The 26,744-nt window shown below is 57.4% G+C and overlaps 1 protein-coding gene across 3 annotated transcripts in view; it reads left to right on the plus strand.

Moving 5' to 3' along the window:
- Ankrd33b (ankyrin repeat domain 33B) overlaps positions 1-26,744 on the plus strand; it is a 36,808-nt gene that overhangs the window by 8,001 nt on the left and 2,063 nt on the right. For 2 of the 3 annotated variants that reach the window (XR_010050396.1, XM_063257969.1), the window contains exon 2: positions 18,614-18,754. Coding sequence is in view for 2 of the 3 variants with exons in the window: in XM_063257969.1 (XP_063114039.1) it covers positions 18,700-18,754 (55 nt within the window). In the remaining variant the exon portion in view is untranslated. Of the gene's footprint in view, positions 1-11,661; positions 11,792-18,613; positions 18,755-26,744 lie in introns of all 3 variants that reach the window. The other variant, XM_063257968.1, reaches the window with a different exon arrangement.

Below are 26,744 nucleotides of genomic sequence, written 5' to 3' on the forward strand. Positions count from 1 at the left end.
GCTACATCGTTCAGGCTGGCCTCAAACTCACAGCAATCCTCCTGCCTCGGCCTTCTGAGAGCTGATGGCAGGAGTGTGTCACCCTGTCCGGCTTGTTCTTTGAGACAGGGTCTTACTTCATAATCCAGGCTCATTTTGGAATCAAGGCTGTTCTGCCTCAGCCTCCTGAGTGGGGATTATAGGCGTGTGCCAACATGCCTAACTCACCACATTTATATTTATATCATAACACTATCTGGGGAGCTGGCATTGCCTCCCAGTTTTGTATATTTATATTTTATTAATTCATTTATTTTTTTTTATTTTTTATTTTTTTTTTGAGACAGGGCCTTCTTGTGTACTTCAGGCTGACCTTGAGCTCACCATGTAGCCAAGGCTGGCCTCAAACTTGTGATGACCCTCCTGCCTCAGCCTCCTGGGTGCTGGGATGACAGCCTGCATTATCACGGCTCGTTGCGTAGACATTTTACATGACACATATCATAGCCTATATTTTATTTTGCCTGGTGCTTATCTTTTATTTTTGATCCAGCTCAGGCACTAATACCCGAGACAACGCTGGCCTCAATGCCTTCCCTGCAGTGCCCCGTGCTCCTCGGTTACCTTGGAGGCCCTTCCTCAGCCGCCCCATCCGAGCAGAGGTTTGCAGGCGGGCGCGGAGTCAGAGCCACTCCATGCTCTGAGGGGCCGAGGAAGAGGAGCGGAGCCGGAGGGGTCAGCGGTACAGCGGTCCCTGTGTCCAGGGCCGCCTCGGGCTAGGACGGGTGCAGGGTCCAGCTGGTCCTGCCTGTGAGCAGCCGAAGCCATCTCTGTCTCTGTGTTTGGGTCCGGCAGGGCTGGATTTGTAGTTTGCTCTGCTCCTCCCCAGGAGCCACATTTTCCTGCTTAGTAAAATCCGGGTGACCCGGCAGGGCGGATGCTAAGCAAATGGCCAGGTGTCCCGAGGATTTGAGTGTGCAACGCAGGCAGCTCCGATCACGGTTTTGCAAATGTGCAAAACAAAACTCCTTCCCTGTGCAGGGACCACGGGCGGGGCGGGGACAGGACAGGGGACAGCGCCTCAGGGTGAGGGGACACAGCCCTGGTGAGGTCCCACGGGTCTCTGTGTGCCCAGAGCATCGGCCGGAGGCCCCCCACTTTCTGTTTCTTTTTGGTTTATTTTCTGTTTTTTGTGTTTTAAGACGAGGTCTTGCTATGGCCCACTGTGGCTGGCTGTTTTATCTTTTTAAGTTTTTAAAAATTTTTGAGCAAACTATTATATATAAAAATTTTTAGTTTTGTGGTCCTGAAAAACTCACCCAAGGCTCAGTCCCACAACAGGGTCCACCACTCAGCTCCACCCCCAGCCTGCTTTCTGCATTTTTAGTGCATCAACGTACATACATTTGAGCTGAATGTTTTTATTTTTCTAACCGAAAAAAATGGCTTTAATGAAACAGGGTCAGGCAGCTCGGCTGTTACTTCTATAAAAACCTTTGTAAAAATGCCCATGTTCTAAAATATTTTTCCCCACAAGATCTCTGTAGATGGTGGGCAGTTCTGACTGTGAAACATCCCAGAATGTGAATATAAATTAGGAAAAGGAAAAGAAAAGCACGCTGGCGAGCAGCCCTCCGGGCGCAGTGATGTCCTTGCAGGTGGGGAAGTTTCCCGGACAGCCGGCGTTCAGAGAGGCAGCCAGGGCTCCGTGGCAGGGCCGGCTCAGAAGGGCTGAAGTACAGGACAGAATTCCATCCTCGCACCATTTCCGGTGCGGCTTTCTGTACGCGTGGGTTTGTTCCCAGTCACAGGCGGCGGGTGGTGTTTTGTGATTTGTGTACGCGGTGTGTCTCCCTGACGCTCGGCCAGAGCTCGCTGATCATACACTTTTTGGTTTTGTTTGTGTGGTTCGGTTTTGTCAGACAGGATCTCGTGATGGAACCCAGGCTGGTCTCAAACTTAGGGCAGTCCTCCTGCCGCAGCCTCCAGTGCCCCCGGCCAGCACAGGGTCACAGGTGTCCTTCTGAGGCCTTCTGCAGCTGTCATGGTTGATGCGTTGTGTCAGTTTGAGAGATCCAGAGGTGTAACCCAGCAGCTCGCATCCTGGGCTGTGGAGCACACGCTGCCCTTACGTGCTGTTCATGGAGTCAGCCTGAGAAGTTCAGAAGTGTAGCCGAGTGTGCAAGAGCACCGAGGGCACGGAGGTGGCGGAGCGCTGTGCCTGTGCCGGGGCGTAGCTTGTTCTCCCCCTTCCTGCTCTGGCTGCTTTGCCCTTCACCACGCCACCCCGTCTTGGAGCCAGCTGATTAGGGACCGAAACCTCCACACGCTGAGCTGAATAACGATCGAGAAGTAGCTAAGTCACCGCCACCCCATCCGAGCTGGGCTCCTGTCGCCTGGTGCGCAGGGCTGACAGGGCGGGATTTGCTCTGATGTCTCCCAGGTGGGCCAAGCTTGTGGGCCCTGTGGTGGAAGACGAGCTCAGAGCCTCAGGAGCGGGGGCTTCGCCCTCCCAACAGGGCCGAGTCCCTTCCTGAGCTGTCCCTTCTGGACTGTCCCTGGGGATGTGTCCCTGTCCCCTGTTCCCTAGGGAAGGACACCAAGGACAGGGCTGGTGCCCCTTCTCTCCCCTGGTCCTTTCTGCTCCTGACCCCTGTCCCGGTCACCGGAGCCGCTCACGGTAGAGAGGAGACTCGGGGTCACTTGCGGTTCTTAACCTCTACAGAGGACAGGGCTCCCGTGTGGCGCCCAGGAAGCAGGAGGAGGAGGCCTGAGCCCCACCTGCCCTCTCCATGGCCTGGTGAGCCCCAGGCCTGCCAGAGTCCCCAGGCTGGAGGATTTCTAGAGCCAAACCTTCCAACGCCCATGGTCATGTGCACCCCGCAGACCTTGCAGGCCCTGTGGGGCTCTGGAGCGTCGGGGCTCCAAGCTGAAATCCAGGGAGGGGGAGGTCTGACCTGTGAAGGGGTGCCAGGGCAGGTCATGGGGTGAGGAGGATGCAAGTTACCGGGTTCAGGGCTCAGGGAAGGCAGGGAGGAGACGGGAAGGCCCCCAGAAAGGGTCTGGAGGCAGCCGGACCCTCTCTGGCCTGTGGAGGATGGGGGGCTGCAGTGGGGTGCGGGGCTTCCTGCGGAGGGGAGTCTTCTCCCCGTGGGGGACGCCCAGTGGGGCTGCAGACCCTGCTGAGGGCAGGTGTCTGGGTCTGAGCTCATCTTGAACCAGTGGCTGACTGTGGTGCTGTGTTCTCTGGGGGTCCTGGAGGCCCGATGTCCCAAACCCAGGTGACAGACCACTACCCCATAGCCTCCCCAGCTCCTTCGCGTGTGGGGAGCTCACTCCAGCACCACCCCCTCGCACAGGGCCTTCTCTGGGTGTCTGCGTCTCAGGAGTCCTAGGCGACCTTCTCTTCCTTCTCTTGAGAGCCTCAGTTGTCACCTACAAAGACCCTTTTCCAGATATGGTCACAGTCGCACCTGCCAGGGGCTGGGGTCTGGATTCTGTTCTTTTTTCTATTATAGACGGAGTGTCACTAGGTGGCCAAGTTGGCCTTGAACTCACTACCAAGGCCAGGCTAGCCTAGAACGTACAACGGCTGTCCTGTCTCAGCCTCCCAAGTGGCATCACAGGCAAGTGCCACCACACCCGCTGGCCGGTCTCTCTAGAGGGCACAACCTGTGCACCCCAGGCAGTTAGGCAGTGCAGGAGAGGGATGGGTCCCTCAGATCCAGGTCCACAGAGGGCGCCCTGAGCACCCCTTCAAAACCCCCGAGTGCCTGCAGGGGTTGAGTTGGCACCCACCATGCCCTGTGCAGGTGCTCGCCCTGCCCAGCTCTTCCTCCCGATCACAGGCCTTGGGAATCACCCACTGTCACTGTCACCTACTTAGTGAGCAAGTAACCGGTCGGGGACGGGGTGGCATAACCTCGCTGCTGGCACTGGGGCCGGGGACCCCGGGGAGCCAGTGCTCCTGCTTGGGCCGCACAGCCTGTCGGGGCCGGGAAGGGACCCAGCCACACTGCCAAGAGACTGGACTCTGACCCGCGCCTGGAGTTGGGCCTTTCTGCTTCCCTGGCCTCAGGCTGCTGGCCTTTTCCCCGGGGTCGGATGTCCTCTTCCTGCCGCAGTCCCCTCTACCTGAGTGATGCCGGAGTCTCCTGCTTGGCGTCCTGTGCTGGTCCTGCCGCCTCTGCCCCATCCATGTCGTGAGGTGGTCGCTGGCCTAGTGTGGCCGGCTGCCTGCCTTCCAGCGTGCCAGCATCATAATTTAAAGAGACCGCTCTGAAACAGTGATAGAACAGTGCAGTCCAGTAACAGCAGAACGGTCGCTCATTCCTGTCATCTTGTGAGGTGGCATCTGGCTGTGTATTTTCAGGTGGCCTTGAACCCAGGCCAGCCCTGAGCTGGTGGAGATCCTCCCGCCTCAGCCTCCCGAGTACACCTCCACCCCCTGCTTAAACCATTTTTATTTGTACCTGTTTGCCGTGCACAGTGGACACTCACAGTGGGGTGTTGGGGTGTGCACACCTCACAACTCAGCCCTTTTTCTGGCCCTGCCCATCTGCAGAAGGTCTTATCCCCCCTCGCCCCCTTTCCTGCCGCCTGTAAATGTAGCTGTTCAGTAGTAAGTGCTGTGCCCTGCACAGAGCTGTGTGGTCTGCTTTTGTGCCACCACAAGGTGGTGCGTTACGGGCCCTAGTGTCACCCAGGAGCGGTGCTGTGACCGCTTGGGATCACTGGCTGTTACTCTAATGGGGCGGACTTGGGGCCTGGCACTGGGCAGAATTCCAGGTGCAGCCTGTGGCTGGCTGTGCATCCGTGTGTCCCCCTGCCCAGGCTGGCCCGGGTGTGTCCCTCTGTCCTCACCTGAGTCCCTGCCGCTCTGCAGAAGCCCCACCACTTGGCCTTCAGACCCAGGGGTCAGTGGAGCCTGGACTGGACTTCCCACATGTCCGGGCACCGGGCTTCTGTCCCAGGTAAGGTGGTTCTGAGGTTTATCCATATTCTGTGTCCTTTAGGCTACATAAAAACAAAAACAAAATCAAAACTTCCCATTTTACAGGAGGTGGACTGAGCCGGAGGGAGGGGAACAGGCGCCGTTGACCACGACGTGTCCTGGGAGCACAGCTGATACAGACAGAAGCCCAAAGTCAGGCAGCGTTTAAACACGGGATGAGATGCGGCTAGCCCTCCCGTATGAGCTGTGCCGCTCAGGGTTTTGCGGGTTACATCCCCGGCTTTTTAAATCATGGTCAACGCACATTGTGTGAAGTCAGATGTTTGACTCCGTGACGGGTGGTGACTGCTGGCATCAGCTGCACCCAGGTGCTGCAGATTGCACATTGTCCTCTGCCCGCCGGGCAGGAGCCTGGAGCCAGCAGGCAAGGCCGATTCTGCTTCCTCCCCCACCCCCAACCGCTGTGCTGCGTCCTGTTTGGAGAGACAGGCTCAGGGCGAGGTGTGCAGACACAGAAGGCCTTGGCCACAGTCAGTGCGGAGGGGTGCAGGGGGCCATCTGCACGGCAGATCACAGGGATCAGTCACAGGCTGGGAGCTCCGTGCAGGGTCCCCAGAGTCCCCATCAGTAGGTGGAAGGGTCTGCACAGAGAACAGGAGGGGGTGACGGGAGCCCTGCGGGTGGGTCGTGCTGGGGCTCAGCCCCTCTGCCGCCATGGACGTGGGTCAGCCACGTGCTCAGGGCCTGGGCCACGGCTCTCCACGGCGGCCCATGGCGCAGTGGTTTTGAGTTCTGAGAGGTGAGGCATGGGGTTCTAGTTCTCCAAATCCTGGCAGAGGCTCCTTAGGTTAGATTCAGTCTCTCTGTCTGTCTGTCTGTCTGTCTGTCTCTCTCCAGTGATTTGCTTTCAGTGCTCAGGACTGAACCCAGGGTTGCACCCCCCCTCAGCCTGACCTTTGCCTTTCTGTCTTGAGTTAGGGTCTTGCCACATTGCTGGGTGGGCTCAGATCACACAGAGCTGGGGTCTCGGGCCTGGGCCCTGCACCAGCCTGAGTGTTGATGAAGGGGTTCACACTGTGACCCCCCCACCCCAGCTCTGACCACGCTGGGACCTCAGACCACTCCCCCACCCCTCTGGGGCAAAGGCCCTCCAGCCTTCTGTTATGCTTGCCCTCCTCTGGGTTTCGAGGGTGGAACCGGCCACCCACCCTGTCCCACCTGGGGTCCCCCAGTTGGGTTTGAGGCATCTGTGTTGCAGAGACAGGCTGCCCTCCCCAGGCTGGGGGCTTTGCTGAGTCATCCCTCCCCGTAAGGGTGCACCGAGCCGCCTGCGGCCGAGGCTGTCACTGGCTGAAGCTGCCCTGACCCCTCCTGGTTCTTGTCCCCCTGCCTTTCCTGGTCGGTGGGGAGCAGCGTGCTGGGCGACGCCGGGTCATGACAAAGGCCTGTGCGGAGCCCGAACAGAAGCCCTGGATCCTGGCTCCCGCCCACCCCTTGCCACCAGCCCCACTTGGCACTGTCAGCCTTTAATTCTAGCGGTGCTGTGGGTGGGTGGGTGGTGCCTTCTCCTGTGGGCCGAGTTTGCATTTCCCTGTGACTGACGACACCGAGCACATCACGTTTGGAAATGGCTACAGCTTAAGGTTTTTAACTTTAAAAAAATGAAGGGAGAGACCTTATCGAACACCTGCAGGACGGACACCCAGACACCTGGGCGGGAGCCTCACTGTGCAGCCCTGACGCTGTGACTCAGACAGACGCCTGCCAGCCTCGGTGACAGCAGAAGTCACGGATCAGTGGGTGACTCAGTTAAAATTAAAAAAAGAAAAGCAGGAGGGCGACGCACTTAGGGAATATTTGAAAATAGAAGAGAACGGCAGGGCTGTTGCCTCTGCTCACCTGCGCCGAGAGTTGGGGTTTTAGGAGGAAAATTCCGACTGCAGCCCAGGGAGGCTGCAGCTCTGGGAGATACTTCAGGGCTCTGCCCCGCCTTCCTGCGGTGCTGGGCTGAAACCCACGGCCTGCACAGCGAGCTGCATCCGCAGCCCTGTTTTTAATGTTTGATTTAGAGATGGGCTCTGCGGGGTGGCTGAGCTGACTGGGCTGGCTTTAATCTGCCATCCTCCTGCCTCAGCCTTCGGGAGAGCCACCTCGTGTCCCTCCACATGCTCAGCTCTGGCCTGGGAGGCCCAGCCTGGCTCCCTCCCAGCTCGCCTGGTTTCCTCGGGTCGCAGTCCCCGGGGATGCCCGGTCCTCTGCCGGCCTGAACTTCCCACGGGAAGCGCTCTTTGCTCCCAGCCTTGATCTGTGCTGAGCAGGGTCCTGGGGGACAGGGCCACCCTTGCCCGCCCTGTCTCTTACCACCACTCATGGTTTTTAATTTAAACATTCACCGTATTTTTGATCATGCTTCGTTCCTAATTCTGGAGGCTGAGTGGGACTTGGGGCTCCGGGTTTTTTGCTCTTGCTGGGGGCCCAGGGTCCCTCGTCACACGGCTGGGGTGGAGCCAGAAGCCCCCAGGAGGCAGCCTCTGCATGGAAGTGGGACGCCTGGCCAGCCGCTGACTGTCCATCTCCATGCTGACCGCATCCACTTCCACCGCACCTTCCGTGAGATAAACCAGGCTCTATCACTCGGGGGCCTGGCTGAGGTCCTGGCCTTTGCCCACCTCCACGGGGCGCACTTATCAGAAAGGAGGGGCAGTTCTTTGATTAGAGCACAATTCAGATTCCTGTCTTGCAATTTTATGGAGCATTATGTGAGAAATTCTTAAAGCAGATTCATAAGCTACAGATCCTGAAAGGTGCCACTTATTCCTCACTGATTGATTTCATGTTATGAGTTTGTTCAGTCAGGCACAATGGCACACATCTGTAATCCCAGCACTCAGGAGGCCGAGGCAGGAGGATCCCTGCAGCTTAGAGGCTCAGCTGGGCTATATAGTGAGACCGAGACCCTGTATCAAAAATTTTTTTAATTAGAAAAGAAACAAGTATTTATACTCTCCCAACTGTTTTTTTGGATAAGAAGTAGCCTTTTTTCCCCCCTCATGACCTGTGAACTTAGTTATGTAATTAAATAAGCAAGAGATGGACACTTTGGCAGAATTCTTATTTCCTTAAAATGCTGTATTTTGTGATCATAAGTAGAAGTAACTGTTCACTGTAGGAAAGATGTTCACTTTTGTTTTGACTAGGTTTTTTGAGATGGGGTCTTATTACAGAGTCCAGGCTGGTGATCCGCCTGCCTCAGCCTCCTGAGAATTGGGCTGATGTGCGTATCGTATGGCAGTTTGCTGATTTCAGAATCGTAGAGTGAGTGAGTGGTCTGAGGGGCAGGCAGTTGTCAAGGCCATCATTTCTTGCCATCCCTAGGTGTAGTGTGACAGCCACATGCAAACCACTGCCAGCCTGGGAGCGAATGGGTCAGCCTCTGAGACATAAATTGGCAGCAAAACTAGCTCATAAGTGACTGGCAATCTGAGATGGAGATCTCGCATCCAAAAACAGTTCCGAGTGATACAATAAAATACAGATTTTGGTGGGCATGGGGATGCACACCTGCAGTCCCAGCACTCGCGAGGCTGAGGCAGGAGGATCCCTGTGAGTGGGCAGCCAGCTCACATCCTGAGCTGAGGGCACAGTGAAACTTCGTCTCTGAGACAAAACAAAGTAAAACAAAACAAAGAACATTTCACATTTTATACAAAACTTAGCCCTGAAGGAAGTGCTTTTGAATTATCAACAACCCACCAGGGAGCCTGGGCGTGGCTAGAATTTTTTGTACCTATTTTCCATGTTTTTAATTAGTGCTTATCCTGGCTTTCTTATTGCAAACGTCTCATTAGGCAGCTTGTCATCGGAAACAGAAAGGTGTGAAAGCATAAGCATGCTCGCCCCCCTTTGCGAGTGTAAACTGAGCTTGACCATTTCAAGTGCGGGCCCCTTGAGGGGCAGCGACTGGACCCGGGAGGAGAGAGGTCCCTGCACCCCAGCGTTGCCCGCCAGGGGGCGCTCCTGGGCCGGGTCCCGTTTTTTTTCCCCAGGCCAGACGGAGACTGGCCAGGAGTGACCGTTCCCCCGGTTCTCCTTCGGGTCTCCAGGGTCTTCAGGTCATTTCCTTTCTGGAAGGCTGGGGGCTGGAAGCCCCCTTAGCTCTTTGCGGGGCTCGGGTCAGAGGGCCCAGAGGCGGGGCCTGGCCCCTTGGGGGCGCTCATGGCGACCTCCCTGGGCTGCAGGTGCGGCTCAGCGGCGCCCGTGGGGTCTGTCTCAACCGCACAAACGAAACAGCGCATGCTGACCGGGCGTGCTTGGTGCTTGACTGCAATCCCAGTGCTCCAGGAGGCCGAGGCAGGAGGATGTCAGCTCTGAGCCAGCCTGGGCAGCTAGTGATGTACTGAGACCCCGTCTCAGAATAAAGGGCGCTGGGGCTGTTGCTCATCGTGCAGGCCCCGGATGCAGTCTCCGCACACACAGCGAACGCTTCCCAGTGTTTCACAGATAGTGGGCAGCCGGGAAGCAGGGTGAACCTGTCCCCGGTCCCGCTTCTGTGGAGGGCTGCTGTATGCCAGGCAGTGTGGTAGTGGCACAGCCTGGGCCTCCAGGGCTTTGAGCTGCAGTTTGCAGGGACCACGGTGCAGGCCAGCGAGGATGGGGGAAGTGCAGCCAGAGGGGCCTGAAGGAGCCACATGTGGCCACCCGGGACAGGGGTGAGGGTGGGACCTGCCCGGGTGCAGAACTGAGGCCCCGAAGCTGCTGGCCTGGCCCCGTGTGAGAGGCTTGGGAGCACGTCGCGTGGGCATACCTGTTTTGCAAGCATATTTGGCAGCTTTCACGTTGCCAGTCACGATGCTTGGATCCCCGGAAGTTAGAGGAGGGGAGGTGTCACTGGTTACAGTGTCAGGGGGCTCAACCCATGGTTGGCAGCATCATGGTGGAAGGGCCTGGTGGAGCAGAGCTGCCCAGTGCATAGTGGCCAGGAAGCAGAGCAGGGGCCAGCGCCAGGGAGGAAGGGACCAGAGATCAGATCCTGTCCCGTAGGCCATCCCTTGGTGATGCACCAGACACAGCCGAAAGTGCGCTCCTCCAGCCGTGCTGGATCCCAAAATGGACCAGCTGAGGCTGCACCCGAGCTCCATGTCGAGAGCTGAGGGGGAGGGTACAAGCCGCTAAGGCCTGGCCGTTTGTGCTGGGAGGTCTGCCCGGCCTGGAGACGGAATGCAGTGTGAAAGTCTAAAAGTCGTTCTTCAGGGTGGGGTAGCCAGCACGCAGCGCTGCTTCCCGGCTGTGCATGGCAGTGACACCCGCTCCAGCAGGCCGGGCCAAGCATGGTGGCATGGTGTCCCTGCAATGGCTTAAACTGGAGTGTAGCTCCTGCGTCTTCCTGCCCGTGCCTGGGCTGCCCAGGCTCCAGCGAGCAGGGGTGGAACTTGTGAGGGTCAGGGGTTGGCACTCAGAAGAGTCAGTGTGACTCCCTCTCTTGTACCCCAAAAACGAGACCCCAAAATGTTGTCCAAAAAACGAGGCAAGACATCTTTAAAAGAAAAAGAAGTGCTTTATTTAGGGTGGTACCCAGCAACACAGAACGATGGAGTTTGCAAAGCTGTGCAGCTAGGTTAGATTTTTGGGAGGCTTATAAAGGAAAAACCGGACAGTGTGGGGGGGTAAGGGTGAGGAAGGCTTTTGTTCCCTGTTTGGTTTGGGGACAGAGTTTCTCGCTTAGTTAGTTGCCTTGCAGAAATTCTCGCAGCTGGTGGTCGAGTTCCTTGCTTACAGGAACTTGGCGATTGTGATCAGCTAATTCCAGGAACAACCGTCTTTCACAAAGGGGGACAAAGGCTGAGACAGAGCCCAGGGTTACCGGGGTAAGGACGCATACAGAACAAGATGGCGGTGTTTTGGTTAGAGAGCACAACTCCCTCCTGACCCGGCCCCTGCCGGGAGCCTGCCGTCCCCCCTTCCCCTGCTGTCACACCAGAATCACTGCAGCCTCTGGAGTGCTGAGAGGGAAGAGCAGGGTTTTTAAGATACCAGGTCCCATGGGGGCCCGGTGGGCTGGTGGGGCGGCAGACCCGAACCCCGAAATGCATTCACGCATTCTGCTCCTGACTGTGCCCGAGGGCCGAGCGGCCGGGTGCAGACTGCTGGAAAGCTGCTGGGAAAAGCAGCCCCAGCCTCCTGCACTGTCATTTGGGCAAGAAGGTGTGGAGGCAGGAGGCAAGCGATGAGGACAGCCCTGCCAGCGTGCCGGAGGGGCTTCAGTGCCTCCTCCTGAGTCACAGAAAGGAAAACCAAGGACAGCAGCCGGGCGTGTGGCACACGTCTGTAATGCCAGAACTCGAGGGGCTGAGGCAGGAGGATCGCTGCAAGATTGAGGCCAACCTGGGCTACACAGTGGGCCCGGTCTCCAAAACCAAAAAATGAGAAAAATTCCACCCGCTGCAGGCCGAGCTCCGCCAGGCTGCTCTCCCAACCTCGGTCCCAGGCTCCTCTGTCCCCTTGGCCTCACTGCTAGGGTGGAATTCGGGGTCACCTGGATTCTCCTCTTCTGCCCCCGCCCTGCGGGCACCTGGCTGTCCCCTGGGAGTGGCACTGGCCGTGGGTTGTCCTCTCCACGCCCTTCAGCTGTGCCCACGGTGGGCCTGCGCTGGTGTCATGGGGCACGGAGATGGGGGTCCTAGTCACCACCTGTCCACCGGCCTCTGACCTGCTTCCCCTCTTGTTTCTAGACTGGCCTTCTTGTTGCCTGCTACCATGGCTTTGTGGACGCCGTAGTGGCCCTTGCGGAGTGTCCCCACGTTGACGTCAACTGGCAGGACAATGAGGGGAACACGGCGCTCATCATGGCTGCCCAGGCAGGTAAGAGCTGCCGGCCCCTTGGGGCGCAGCCGGTGGCCAAGGCTGGGAAGGCTCTGCTTTGGACCTGGACAGTGCAAGAGACCCTGTCCCTCTGCCAGTGGCACCTGGGATACAAAGCCGGCCGCAGCCCTGTGTCAGGGACCCCGTCAGGGAACCACCAGGAACTGCTTTCTGGGAGCTGGTGGGGTGCAGCCAGGCTACACGAAATCCCTGAGTCCTGTAAGCCTGTGCCCAGGGACGTGTGGGGGCCCATAGTGGGCATCTCACGTGGCCAGCCCCACATTGCCAGGGCCAAGGGCCGTGTGGTTCCCTGAAGGGGAGGACTGTGGTCAGTCAGCGAGGTGTGGCCGAGCACATCTGTACGTGGGAGGCTGAGGAAGGAGGATCCCTGCGAGGTCCAGGTCCGAGTGGGCTATGCAGCAAAACCCTGTCTCACATGCGCGTAAGAAGCGCTCAGCGTTCAGACAATACAGGTGGCCTTGCACCTTCGTAATCACACCTGATTTGTAACTGGCCTGGACCAAGAATATAAACTAGTTTTTTCCTTTGGAGTTCCTGTAGGGATTGAACTCTCCATTGTGAGCTTTGTTCCCCGCCTTTTTTTGTTTTGTTTTCTATTTTGAGACAGTGTCTCCTGGGCTGCTGAGTTGCTCAGGCTCAGCTCAAAATTGTGATCCTTCTGCCTCAGCTTCCCGGCAGACAGGGCCTTGTGATAACTGGACGGTTGCCCCAGCTCTTCGAGTTCCACATGGACAGCTCTAGGCTGGACGCGGCGTGGGAATTGTGTTTGCACTCCCCGCAGCCTGCTCTGGTCAGGGCTCTCGGGGTCCCTGCCTTTGCAGCCAGGCCGTGGGTAGGTGCTGTGGGGACCTGGGAGGACAGAGCCTGCCAGGTTGTGACAGAGGCCCCTGGCAGTGCACTGCGGTGCCTTTGCGCCTGAGTGGCCGCCTCCTGTGCCCACCTCTGGCTCCGGTTCACGGATGCCCCATCTGCTCAGTGCTCCCGGCCTTGACGGTGCGGAGCTCGGCCTCTCCCGGCAGTGAGCACAGCTAGGGTGGCCAGGTAGAGTCAGGGCCCGGGTGACCTCCTGGAAACCCACGTGGCTTTGCCCTTGTGGAACCAGTGCCCCGGCAGTTCCGGTATCTGGACTCCACATTGTGGCTGGGAATTGTGCCAGGGCCTCAGGGGAGGAACAAATCCCTGTCCGTCCCTTTTACGAGACAGGAGGCCAGGCGTGGTGGTACACGCCTGTCATCCCAGTGTTTGGGAGGCAGAGGCAGAAGGATTGCCACAAGTTCAAGGCCAGCCCAGGGTGCATAGTTAGTTCAAGACCAGTCTGAACCCCATAGAAGACCTCTGCCCTGTCTTAAGTCTGGCAGAAAAATGCAGTTTATCAGAAAGAAGCCTTTACAGCAGCGGGTTGCTGTTGTGGGCAGTGGGTGACCGGTTGCTGTGCCGTACGTAGCCTGTCCACCCCAGCTGTGCAGCCTCCGCGTGCCCGCCAATACCATTTGCCAGGGCATCGAGTTGTCCAGGAGTGAGGAGCCCTAGCTCCCAGGGGGACTTGCATCGATGGCTGCAAATCAGCGTGCGGGTCTCCCCCATCCTTCTAGGGCTTGTGGCAGAGCTCTGGCCTCCCGGGGCGTGAGTGTGGGGTGGAGATGCAGCCTTGTCCTGGGGGGGCGGGCTTTGGAGGTACAGATGAACCCCGTACCTCCAAAAGCTACCACAAAACCAACCAAAGCAGCGGGCCGGGGGTCCCCCCGGCAGGGTGCACCACTTTCTGTTTCATCCCCCCAGTTAACAGAGTGGAGGCCTGAGGGTAGTGGGCTCTCCTTGGACGGTGGCTGTGGGTGCCGTGGCCCCACAAGTCCTCACCACTTGTCGATCCTTGTCTATGAGGTTAAATCTGGAAGATGGGCTCCGATGGCCAGCCTGGCGCTCCTGGTGCTGTCCACGCCCGGGCTGGTGGGCCTGGGACTTCTGGGGCTATGACCAGGCTGCCATGCAGGGTCCACTGCGGGCTGCAGCTGGAGGGACTGGCGCAGGGGCTGGACACTCGCCCAGGACAGGGAGGAGAGGCTGCTGCTGCTCCCCTTCCTTTCCCTCCTCCCCTTCCACCTGCTCCCCCTCCTCCCTTCCTCCTCCTCCCCCTCCTCCTCCTCTTCCTCCTCTTCTCCTTCCTCTTCATCTTCCTTTTCCTCCTTTTCTTCCTCCTCTTTCTCTTCTTTCTCCTCCCTCCTCCTTTTTTCAGCACTGGGGATTGAACCCTTTTAAAGTTTTTCTTTCGAGGCGGCACCTCCCCGAGTCACCAGGCGCCATGGCCGGTGGCGCACCCTGCGCCTGTGCCCGCCTGCAGCTCCCTCTCCTGGGGCTTCTCTCTCCAGGGCGGCCTGTGGGATGCAGCTTTTCCAAAGCCGATGGTGCCCTCTGCTGCTTCACTTGGAGAACTGCACTTTTTAAGATAACGTCTCACTAACGCAGTCAGGCAGGCCTTGAACCCTTGGGGACCAGCTGGAAGGGTGGCGGGGACACCGGCAGCCAGCTGGGTCCCAGGCTGGGGGATGGGGAGTGGGGCCAGGCAGGGCCATGAGGGGTGGCATGGCCGGATTCCCTGGGGCTGCTCTGGGGATGCGTTGCCAGCTAGCGGGGCCCTGCCCTGGGTAATTAGGGAAACAAACTAAAGCACCCAGCTCTGGGGTGCCCTTCCGCCGCAGCTCCGCCTTCCCTGGGGCCCAGGCTTTGGGCTCAGCTGCCCTCCTGGGGCCACCTTCTCTCCGGCTGCCGTGGGGGGCCCCGTGACTCCGGAGCTGGGCCTGGTCCAGCAGTGCTATGCTGACACCCTGGCGAGTCGCAGCCCTGTCCTGGGCGGTCAGTGATGAGGCCAGGAGTGAGGAGGTTCACAGCAGAGTGGCCCCCAAGTCCCTGACAGGCCCGTGCTTTTCACGAGCAGCAGGCAGAGGCCCGGGGTCCTGACTGCCCGGCCCTGTGGTGGCTTCTCATGGCAGGGCCGAGGGGTGAATGAAGCTGATTCCCGCAGGAGGCTGGGGTGGGGGCTCTGGTTCAGGGTGCCGGCGGATCCCGGGGTGCGACAGCTGCAAGGTCCAGGTGGGAAGCTCAGGGGCCAGGGAGACTCAGCTGGGACTTGGGGCTGATGCCAGCACCCAGGGAGCAGGAGGGTCAGTAGGGGCAGGGGGAGGACAGGGTGCTTGGGCATCCCAGTGAGGAAGGAGAGAAGGGGAGGTCCAGGGCCACGAGGAAATCTGCAGGGAGTGCCCTGCGCTGTGGACGACAGAAGCACTCAGTGCCAAGGGAAGTCCAGGAGATGAAGAACTGTTGGATTCACTGCCGGTCACCACAAGGCACTGTTGGGATTTGACAGAATTAGGGGATCATCTGTAGCCACAGTGGGAATGTATGAAAGGACTGGGGGGGGGGTCCATGACAGTGGCCCATGTGAAGCCAGCCCATGGGGATAGTGCTGGTCCTACATTAAGAGCAAAAACACTAGTGTGTGTGCCAGCTAGCTAGTGCTGCATAACAAAGAGCCCCTAAAGCCTTGTGTCAGAAATTTTTATTGCTTTTGCTCTGTGACTTAGGACTCTTTGCTTTTGAGGGTTCTTGCTCCTGTCAGTGACTAAGCGGGGGTGTGGCTCCATGGGCACCTGTGTTCTGTTCCTTCCTTCTCATCCTTCTCCTGGCAGCAGTGAGTGAGCTGGGCTACGTTTAGTACAGCGAGAGGGGGCTCATCAAAAGGGGCACACGCTGAACACAGCTTCATCCTTCCGCACTATGCTCATCTCTGGATCCCCTTGGCACTTGCCAAAGACCTGTCTCTCTGTTTCCCATTCTTTTTAAAAAAATTTATTTACACTTTGGGTTTTTCAAATTAAGAAGCCATGTGATATTTAAGCTTGTGCATCATCTGATTTCTTCTAACACTGTGGTCTCAGGCCCCATCCATTTGCTTACAAATGACTCAAGTTTATTCTTCTTTGCTACAGAGTAGTACTCCTCAGGGTGTGAATTCCCACCAGTCCTCCTCGGGGTGTGACTCCCCACCGGTCCTCCTCGGGGAGTGACTCCCCACCGGTGCTCCTCGGGGTGTGACTCCCCACCAGTGCTCCTTGGGGTGTGACTCCCCACCGGTGCTCCTCGGGGTGTGACTCCCCACCGGTGCTCCTCGGGGTGTGACTCCCCACCGGTGCTCCTCGGGGTGTGACTCCCCCAGTGCTCCTCGGGGTGTGACTCCCCACCGGTCCTCCTCGGGGTGTGACTCCCCACTGGTGCTCCTCAGGGTGTGACTCCCCACCAGTGCTCCTCGGGGTGTGACTCCTCAGTAGTGCTCCTTGGTGTGTGACTTCCCACTTCTTTATCCACTCCTCCATTGGTGGATGTAAAGGCTGTTCCCAAAGATCAGCGATTATGAACTGTGGTACTGTAAACACGGGTGTGTGTGGATCATGTGATACGATGTCTTCAACTCTGTGGGAAGATAGCTCTGTAGGGGAACAGCTGGGCCAAGTGGGATTTCTAGTTTTAGCTTTGAGGAGTCTCCACGCAGGTCTCCGTCATCGCTGAGCCAGTTGAAGTCTCCCAGGCCATGGAGGAGGGGTTCTCTGTCCCCTCCGCCTGCCAGCATCTGTTATCATTTGATTTCTTGATGACGGCCATTCTTTCTGGAGTGAGATGGAATCTCCGCGTGGCTTTCATTTGTATTTCTGTACTGGCCAAAGATGTAATGCCTTTTCATCAGTGTTTTCCATCTGTGTTTCTTCTGAGCGATCTGTTCATTTGACTTGTGGAATTTTTGATTGAGCCTTTTCTTTGGGGGTGGGTCTGTCTGAGGTCATTGACGTGGTTAGACCTTCTGGATGTGAGATCTCTGTCAGAGGAGCAGAGGGTGGAAATATCTGCCCGCTCTAAAATTGCCTCTCCGCTCTGCCATGTCTCCTTCACTGTGCAGAAGCTCTTTAATTTGATGTGGTCGTGGTTGTTGCTTCTTGACGGAGTCATCACAAGCCCCAGTTTCAAGCCATATTGTAAAGCTGCGGTGATGAAACCAGCGTGGTATAGACACAGAAACACGCCTGTGGTCAGTAGAACAAAGTGGAGGACTCAGGGCAGCTCCCGGAGCCCCCAAGATCCCGGGGGTCTTTGACAGAGGGCCCAGAGGCTTGCTGGGAAAGGTTACCTCTTTAGTAAAGAGTGCTGGGAAAACTCGTTGACCTTCGGCAGGAGATTGAAGCTGGACCCGGGTCTGCACCGTGCACCCAGTAATCAGAGTGGATGGAACATGCAGATGTTAAGGCACAGACGCTCAGTCAGGGGAGCTAACCTGGGCGAGCTGCTGAAGCAAGGCCCCGGGAAGGACTCTAAGCAGAGCCTGCACCCTCTCCTGCTGTTGCTTGTTTTTCACTTGGAAGTTGGTGGTAACGGCTCCTCGGGATTTACCATTCTGGGGTGGATGGCAGCCTGGAGTGACCCGTGTCCCTCGGCGGGGACACGGGCTCTGGCCTGGGGGACTGTGTCCATCTGGGGCATGGCTGGAGGACAGAGCCACCGGGCAGGGAGGATTTCTCTCTGCTCCCAGGACCTGGGCAGGGCTGGGGCAGCAAAGGCCAAGGGCACAGGTCCTGGGGGACCCTGGGGCAAGGTGAGGGTGAGGCCCTGTCGTGGGGATGCAAAGGGGGACCCGGGCTGGATCTGTGTGTGTGAGGCTGGCTGGCGAGGCACCGTGGCCATCACCTGCTGGGGTCACGAGACACAGCAGCTCCGGGAGGGGCCGGAAGGGGCAAGCTTGGCAGCAGCGGCATCTGCCTGTCCGGGCTGGCTTCAGGGCAGGGCCGTTCCATGGGACTCACCTCACCCCCAGAACCTGAGCTTGTAGCTGGCACAGTCTGGGCTTTGGTCTCCTGGCATCTAGAGGTGGGTGGAGACCAGGATGCCACTAAGGGTCCAGGCCCTAAACTGTGGCTACTGAGGGGAGGCCAGGCCCTGCTTGGGGACTGTGGGCGGAGCCCCGGCGCCTTGCGGGGCAGAAGCGCCTGTGGAGCTCGGGGTCCCGGCGGCTCACCCTGGAAATGCTGCCTCTGTGTCACCTTCCTGCGTTCACCCCAACCTCTGGCTCTGCACATTCTGAGAGCAGCAACTGGGGAAAAGCAGGACAGCACTTCTGTCTCTCTGTATTTGATGAGCAAGGCGACAAAAGGGAGAGACATCCATTTTCTGTGCTTAACAATCTGCTTGCTTTTGACGTCTCTAAGTGCAGATGTGCAGTGCACGGTGACTGCGCTGCTGGCAAGGAGTTGGTGGGCACGCGGGTGACACAGTCCTGGTCCTGCGCCTCCCTCTCCCCGCCTCCTGGCCCCCTCCCCACTGCAAAAGCTCTGCCTCACTGGAGAAGTCTGCTTGTCAAGTGAATAGTCCTCCTTGCATAGCGTTGGGGCCGAGGGCGGTGTGTGTGTGCGCGTGTGTAACAGAAACTCAGGGACACAGGCATCTAGTGGTAACGGAGGTGTCAGCAGCCACAGGCGACATCCACTTGCTTGGATGAAGCTGGACATCTGGGGACCCGAACTCATTTGCAACTGTTTGCAAGCAGCTCCCGCTGGGAGCTCGCAGCCGCTCCCCATCCTGCGCTGGCCGCTAGCCGCTGGCCTGCAGGGGTGAGTGAGGCGGAGCCTTGCAGCGTGGGGATCCGGGGGAAGCCTGGCCCTGACCGCGCCGGCAGGGCGCACAGCGAACTCCAGACCCGGGGCGCCGGTCATCTGTCCTGTCTCTCTCCCCCTGCCGCACTCACGTGTCCGTGTCTCGTTGCAGGCCACGCCACCATCACCAACTACCTGCTGAACTACTTCCCCGGCCTGGACCTGGAGCGGAGGAACGCGTTCGGCTTCACGGCCCTGATGAAGGCTGCCATGCAGGGCCGCTCGGAGTGCATCCGCGCGCTGATGCTGGCTGGTGGGTCTCGCCCCGCCCCTCCTTCCTGCCCCGCCCTCCTTCCTGCCCCGCCCTCCTTCCTGCCCCGCCCCTCCTTCCTGCCCCGCCCCGCCCCCTCCCCGCCCCCTGCCCCCTCCTGTCCCGTCCCCGCCCCTCGAGTTGTGGACGGAGTTTGTTTCCCTTTCCCTCCCCTCCCCTCCCCTCCTGCCTTCCCTTCCCCTCTCCTTCCTCTTCCCCTTCCCCTCTCCTGGTACTCCTGGCCTCTTCCTCTGTTACACTGGGGATTGAACTCAGGGCCTTCACACTGAGCTAGATCCTCCGTCCTCTTCTGAGGGTTTTTTTTGTACTGGGTATCCAGCTAATGATCTCGAGCTTGTCAGGCAGGTGCTTATGCCACTGAACTAAATCCCCAGCTTCTGAGTTTTTTATTTTGAGACACAGTCGCTGAATTGGCCTTGCACTTGGAATCGTCCTGCCTCAGCCTTCCACAGTGCAGGGATCTCAGGTGGGTTTCCAGTTTCATTTTGAGTGGAAGGGGTTCCAGGCAGCAGGGCCGTCCCTGTGGGGCAGGACAGAGACCCCGGGCTCCGGATACTCGCAGACACCAAGGACTGCAGGACTCTGGCGGCTCCCAGTCCCTGGGGTTTGTTGCTGTGTGGGGCGCAGCCGGCTCAGGTTGTTTTGAGAAGCAAGCAAAGCGTGTGGTGTTGGATGCGGAGCTGGTGCCCAGTAACTCGGTCCTTACTGCTGTTACTGTGTCTTGACTTCGTTTAGCTTTGGTTTTGTTCGTGGCCCTGAGGTTAGCCAGGCCAGCTTGGCCCTGTGGTCCTGGAAAGGTGGGCTTGGCCTCTGGCTCAGTCTGTGTCCGTGTCCCCCCCCTCCCCCACAGGTGGCTTACAAACACAGGACCCCTGGCTCCCAGTTCCCGGAGCCGAGCAGCCCCAGGTCAGGGCGCCAGTGCCTTCCGTCATGTCGTATCCTCTCATGGTGGAAGGGGCCTGTCAAATGAGGGCACTCATCCTGTCTAAGAGGTCCCCACCCTGGTGACTAGTCGCCTCTTGATCCCGTCATGGCGCATGTGAGGTTCCAGTCTTGGTTGGGAACCCGGTTCCCCGTGTCTTCAGCTGGGAACATGGTCAGGCGGCTTCTTTCTTCCCGCCCCTGCTGTCTGGGGCCCAGCTGGCTTCTTCATCTGGGCACCGTGCATGGTTTGCCTGCCGTTCGGGGCTCAGCAGGGCACAGTCCCCAGCCCGAGTCCCTCTGGTCCTTGAGATTAGTCTGGGCCTGTGGGGTGCAACATCTGGGTTTTTTTTTTCTCTGCTGCTTTATCCTGGGAGAATCAGAGAAGGTGATGGGGGGAATAAAGCCAGTGGACAGGGATGGAGGGCTTCTGGGCAGGGAGAGATTACAGCAGAAGCGGCCCTTGCCTTGGCCTGGAGGCTGAGGGGGCGGGCTCCTTCCTGTGCTGCAGGCCCTCCTCCCTCCCCTCCCCCTTCCTCCTCTGGTGATCCCAGGATGCATTTGTGTTTGGTGGCAGCTTGGCTGGAGTTGGCTTCCTCTGGCTCTAGTCAGGGTTCCTTGTAGGTCTTCAGAAATTTATCTCTTCAACCAAAAATGTGAGGTGCCAACCCTGTGAGTGCATCCCCCAGCCAACAAATCCCAAGTGCCGAGCTCTTTAGGGGTTGTCGGGTGCTGGGCACTCGCCCTAAGTCACTGTGGGGCCCTGTCTGCCCTCCCTGCTGCCCCTCTGCCCGCTGTCTTAGGTTTCAGGCATTTATGGGGTTAGAGAGGTGCCTTTCCCTTCTCCAGAGAGGTGAGTCTGCTTCCAGGCAGCGGGTGTTGGTGTTACCCTTTTTTTGGAGACAGGGTCTTGCTATGCAGTTCAGGCTGACCTTGAACTCACTATGTACCCCAAGGTGGCCTCACACTCATGGTGACCCTCCTGCCTCAGCCTCCCAGTAGACATTCTTATTGAGGATAATCAGCGTGTAACTTGGGCGTGCCTTAATCTTTTTTGTTTGTTTATCTGTGGTGTTGCTGTTGGGGATTGTACCCGGGCCCTATGCACTGAGCTGCATCTCCTTTTAGAAAACTTTTATTAAATTTTTAAGGCAGGGTCTTGCTAAACTGCCCAGGCTGGGCTAGAACTTGCAACCCTCCTGCCTCAGCCTCCTCTCAGAGTGCTGGATTGCAGGTGGGAGCCCACTCGCTGGCTGAAGCTGTCTCTTCATCTTAATACTGTTGACGTTTGGCACCAGACGAGGCTGTTGTGTGAGCTGTCCTGGCAGCATGGCTTCTGCCCTGTAGACGACCCAGGCGCCCTCTGGTGAGACAGCCAGCAAGGCCCCCAGACATCACCAGCTGTCCCCCTGGGGCTGGAGAAAGGTGACTGTCCCTCTGAGCACCGGGGCAATTAGTCTAGATGGAGCGCATGAAAACAAGCAGGCGAATCTGTCTGTTTTTAGATATATTTGTCGTTTGCAGCTCTCTCTCTCCCTCCCACCCCTTCTCTCATTCTCATTTGAGATGGGGTCTTGATACCCAGCACAGACTGGCCTCAAACTCAGGTGGTCCTCCTGCCTCAGCTTCCCATTGAACTTTCTTACTAAGGACAATAAGCATTGTCTTACTTTTCTCTTTACTGAGACAAAATACTTGACCCAAGGTTAAGAGAGGAAAGGTTTATTTAGCTCAGGGTTTGTGGAGGCTTCAGCCCATGACCGGCTGGCCCCAAGGCAGAGGGGAGAGGACGGGGAGCAGGCCTCTTTCTCTCCCTTGTGTTGTACACAGTCCGCTGGGCCACGGGTGGGTGTAGTGTTCTCATTCATGAGTCTATCGCAAACTCTAGAAGCCACCCTGGGCCCCATGGGGCTTCGGGGGACTCCCAAGCCCAGCCCATAACAGGCATGGAACTGGGCTCACCTTATCCTTGCCTAAAATAAATGCACACTATTTGGGGAGACAGTTGAGCTGCTGTCTCTCTCTCGGGCTGGATTAAGCTCGGGAATGGTTTCACTTGGTGCAGTCACTACTCTGTGGTTCGTCCAGAAAAGTGAATTCCATTGTCCTCTTCCAAGCTGTGTGTTTTAAAAGGAAGAAATATGTGACTGAACGGCTTTCTTGGGCTCGGTGGACAGCATGAAGGATGCTTGCAGAGCTATTTAAAAACTGGGCAGAGTCACTTTTATGTTTTATTTCCGTTTAGATATATCAATGGTAAGAAAAATTAAATCTGCCCTAGTGGTACAATGTAATTGTCTATATACCTACCAAAAAAAGTGTTTCTACCTTTTGCAAGATGTTTTGGTTGTATTAAAATTGACTTGCCAGTTATGGTAATGTCACTATTAAAATTATGGTAATATTATCATTATTGAGACTGACCAAAGTAAAGTATCAACTCGCCCTTTCACATACATTTGTGTGATTTGATGGCACATGCTTATAATCCAGCTCTCAGGTAGCTGAGGCAGGAGGATCACTGAATCCGAGGCTGAGTACATATTGAGACCCTATCCCCCCCTCCAAAAGAGATACATTTGTATAGTTTAAAAGGGTTGGCATGCTTCCTTCTTCTGTAATAACTATTTCCTTTTTTTTGGTACTAAGGTGAGAATTATGAATGCACACAGGTATATTCAGTAAAAAGCAATTTTCACTAAGGAAAATGTTAAAGGCGCTGATAGCAATTCTTTTATGTATGTTTTTTTGTGTGGGTGACAGGGTGCACTATCTAGTGCTGGCGGGGCTTGAACTGATGAGGATCCTCCTGCCTCAGCCTCCGAGTGCTGGGGTTACAGGCATGCGCTAGCATTTGTTTTAGATACGCCCTCAACACAGAGTGCATGAGACACAGTGAGACAAGCAGCTGACAGCCGATTGCAGAGCAGCCACCCTGCGATAATCGCAAAAGCGAGACCGCGTGTTAATGAGAAGCAGCCCCTCGTTTTCCTCTCCAGGTGGAATCTCCCTCAGTCCCTGCGTGCTTTTGCGCCCGAGCCGGGCTGGGAGCTGTGCTTGCCTCGCCTCGGTGGGGAGCTCCGCGCACAGGGAGGGTGAAGGGCGAATCGGGTGACCCCGAGGTCGAGCTCGCAGGCCCAGGCCCTCGCATCTGCATTGCCGCGCGGCAGGGAGTGAGGTTAGCGTCAGCGGAACTGATTGCACTGGAGGCCGACATCGGCTCCTGGGCCCCGGCCAGCCTGGAGTCACGCGGCGGGCGCTGGGGCGGCGACAGCCCGGGAGCATTCCCGCCCCGGCGGCAGCGCTGTTCCTCTAAGTGGCGCCGAGGAGCCGAATCCAGGCCGAGACATTTTCTCTCTCGGGGGCTGCAGTTTGCAGCGCGCTCATGGCCCGAAGCGTGGTTAACTGCTGCAGCCTCTGCGAAGGAAAACAGGCAAAGAGAAACCGGGCACCTAGCTGCGGTTCCCGGGAAGCCAGCAGGGGAAGGCGGGGCGGGCGCAGACCGCAGACCGCGGTCGTTCCGGCTGGGCCGAGCCCTGAGCGTCCCCCTGGAGAGCCAGGTGATTTCCATCGAGACAGAGGCTGCTTTCTGTTCCTGGGGGGCAGGACCCGCGCTGGAACTGCTCGGAGTTATTAGCAGAGCAATCTGCAGGTCAGGAATCCCACCCACCTGGAGGAGGACTTGGGGACAAGTAGTTTTTTTTTTTTGCGGCGGCGGCGGGGGGGGGGGGGGGGTGTGACCTCAGGAAAAAGTAAAGGGCTGCAGGGAGTGCGGTGGGAGGAGAGGAGATGTGGCTGTGAACATGCAGGTCCTGAGCTGGTCAGCACTGGGTTTCAGCCCTGCCGGTGGGGAGAGGACCCCTAGGGGCAAGGGAGCTGGGGTCAGGCCTCCTGCCCGTGGTGCGCAGGTGCAGGCCCAAGGCCACACAGGGGAAGCCTGCCAGGCTGGTCCCTGGGGCGGGGGCAGGCACAGGTGGAGAGGGGACGGCTGTGACCCTGCCCCAGGCTGTGGTCTGGTGTGGCTCCCCAGAGAACTCTGGGAATGACGGATGCGAAGCCCAGTTTTTCCCCTTAGCATTTTTTCACACACTTTTGGCTGCCAGGGACAGGAATCCTGGCTGAACCTCGGCTTAAACAGAGGCAGCGTCGGGTCCACTGGCCTCACACAGGGCTCTCTGGCAGCCCTGCTCCACGATGGCCCGGGGCCCCGGGCCCAGACTTGGTTCTCTCCTCCAGACTGCCGGCTCCCTGGGCTTGTTGACCTTTGTCCCCTCCTGGTGCCACAAGAGTCACTGTACTTCCAGACTCTGCCCAGGGGGAGACAGGAGCCAGCAGTGTGGACTCAGGGTCCCTTTATGGGGGCAGATGTTAGGGTCGCTGTCCAGCGTTGAGCCAGACAAGTGGGGAGCCAGACTGCAGCCTTTTGGTGAGTCTGAGTCAAGGTGACATTTGGTATTGGCTGGAGACTCTTTTGGTTGTCACAGTTGTTGGAGTGCTATGAAAAGTCCTGCGGTGCACAGGGCAGCCTCACCACTGATAATTATCTGGCCAAAAGTCCCGTGACCCTGTTTCCTGATGTACCCAAGGTCACACTGAGATGGAACACCTGGGCTAGGTCGATCACAATGTATGGCCTAGACTGGGGTGGTGAAGCTATGGCACGCGTGCCGCAGTGGGCTGTTTGTTATCACTGAAAACTCTGGAAGGTTCGCCATCACTGGCCTATTTAGAGTGTGTTACTGCCCTGAATACACCGAGCGTGGTATGTGGGCAGCGTGCTGCGGGCAGCATGGCGGCCGATAGGCCACTGGCCGCAGCTCCAGCCCTGTTGTAGGCTGGAGGCCTGGGAAAAACCTCCCTGGATGGCGGGAGAAGATGGGTGGGTGTGCGCGGCAAAAATCCTCTGTTTTCCCTGAAAGGAATTGTAGAAGTTGTTAATCATTAGTGCAGTCAGCCCTCCGCATCCACGGATTCAGCGAGCTACAAACAGAAACTATTTTTTAAAAAATGCATTGGTCCTGAACATGTATGAAACTTCTTTCCCTAAGCAGCCAGTCTAGCGACTATTTGCATACGTTTTATCTTTTACTTGGCAGGACAAGTCGGATTGCACAGGAGGGTTGCGTGCTTTTGCTGGAATGCTCTACTGTCTCCCATGAGGGATTTGTGCATGCTTGGGTTTGGGACCCAGGGGGTCTTGTAGCCCAGACCCCGCCCTGTAGGAAGGAGGACGTGCCTGGTGTTCGTGGCTTTGTGGTTGGGTTCCAGCTGTTTGTGTCACCCTCGGTAGTCTCTTCAAAAAGCGCAGGCTGACTGACAGGAGCACACTTGGGACAGCCTTGGCCTTTGGGGTTCACGTTTTCCGGAGCAGCTGGAAAAGGTAGGGGACAGGGCGCTGCACTTCAGACAGTCGCTGCCTTCTTTTTCATCAGCATTTGAAGAATGTCGCGCTCAGGCAGCATTCATTAAGATTTTAATTTTGCAATTTGTTCCTTTTCTTAAGTGACATGCAATTAATTAGGGTTTAATGTGTCATCTATTTTTTGCGGTGACATTTTTACTGCCCCCTTTTCATTGGTGCCCGTGTATAAATTGTACCCTGGCTAATGAGTTCCTCCTGCTCTCCTCCGGTTCCAGATAATGAGCACTCTTCCCAGGTGCATCACGGGACCGAGACCCGCTCAGGAAGCACAGGGTGCTGGGGCTGCGGCCGGAGCTGGAAGCACCGCACCACCAGGATGCTGCTGCCTCTGTCCCCTTCCCCGGGGAGTTGGCAGTGCCTTGATTGCCCTAGTTCTGCACATCGCTTTGCCGCTAGAGAGAGGACAATGGCATACCCTTGGAAAACCTGGGTGATTTTTAACCGTGTGTGGGACTGAGGTTGGACCAAGATTGATTGAACAGCAGTTCTGTTTTCACTTCTGCGTTACCAGGCTGAGATGGATGCTGATTTCAGCATGGCACGTTGGGTTGCTGCTGTGCTCTGGGTGCACCAGGCGGGATGGGGAGATGCTGGGAATCCAGACCAGGTTGCCTAGGGAAACGGACCGGCGATGTGTGTGCTGAGATGTTGTGTTAAGGAGCAGGCTCCTGCAGTGGTGGGATTAAGTCTAAAATCTGCAGAGTGGTTCTCAGGTGGGAGCTGATGCTGACTTGAGGCAGAATTTTTCCTTTTGCAGTCTCTGCTTAAGAAGGCAGCCAGCTAATCAGGCAAGGCCCACCCTATCTCTGAGGGTGCTCTGAGACCTACAGCCAGCTGCCGATGGAGGCTGACCACAGCTGCAGACCCTTCCAGGCTGGCACTGAATGCAGTGTGCAATGAGACCGCTGGGTACGGAACCCTCATGCCGTCCTGCCAGGCTGGGGGAAGTACTCAGCTCGGTGCCGTGCTGGGACCCAGGTCTGAGATCTGCTGTCTGCTCCCTGTCACCAGCCGAGCAGCCACTGTGCCCACTGTTCACTCTGTGCCTCTGGCTCTGAGAATTAGGTGTGTTGAGGAGAAGACGAGAGAGGGGCGGCCCCTGTCTTGTCTGGTAAAGGCAGTAAGCATCCCAGTCACCAGCCACCCCGAGGGTGCGCAGGGAGGGACCAAATTCCCGCAAAACAAGCCCACCACAGCCCTCTGGTGAGTGAAGAGGAGTCGGCCTTGCTTACCTTCTCACTGCTGAGACAAAATACCCCACACCCAAAGTTACAGGAGGAAAGGTTTATTTGGCTCACGGTTTGTGGAGGTTTCAGTCCACAGTCAGCGGGGTCCAAGGCAGGGTGGCATTGAAGGGGAGAAGCAGCCACAGAAGGGCAGGCAGGAGACAGGAGACCAGCGCAGCAGGGAAGCAGCAGCAGCCACGGCCTCAGTGTGTGCAAATGGCAAACCTGTAGATTGGTGCTGTGTACACTCAGGGTCACTCTGCTGAGCCCAGCCTCACACCCTAGATCCAGCCATGCAGAAAAAGCCCTGCTTATGACTGTTTGAGGCTTTGTGGGACATCGAGATATGAGCCATAACAGATGGGATCCAAGGGCTGTGCAAGTGACGTCTGCTGTTGGCGTT

This window comes from Cavia porcellus, unplaced genomic scaffold (assembly GCF_034190915.1).
Source record: "Cavia porcellus strain 051 isolate PalLab524CR breed Dunkin Hartley unplaced genomic scaffold, mCavPor4.1 scaffold_11, whole genome shotgun sequence".
Taxonomy (NCBI): domain Eukaryota; kingdom Metazoa; phylum Chordata; class Mammalia; order Rodentia; family Caviidae; genus Cavia; species Cavia porcellus.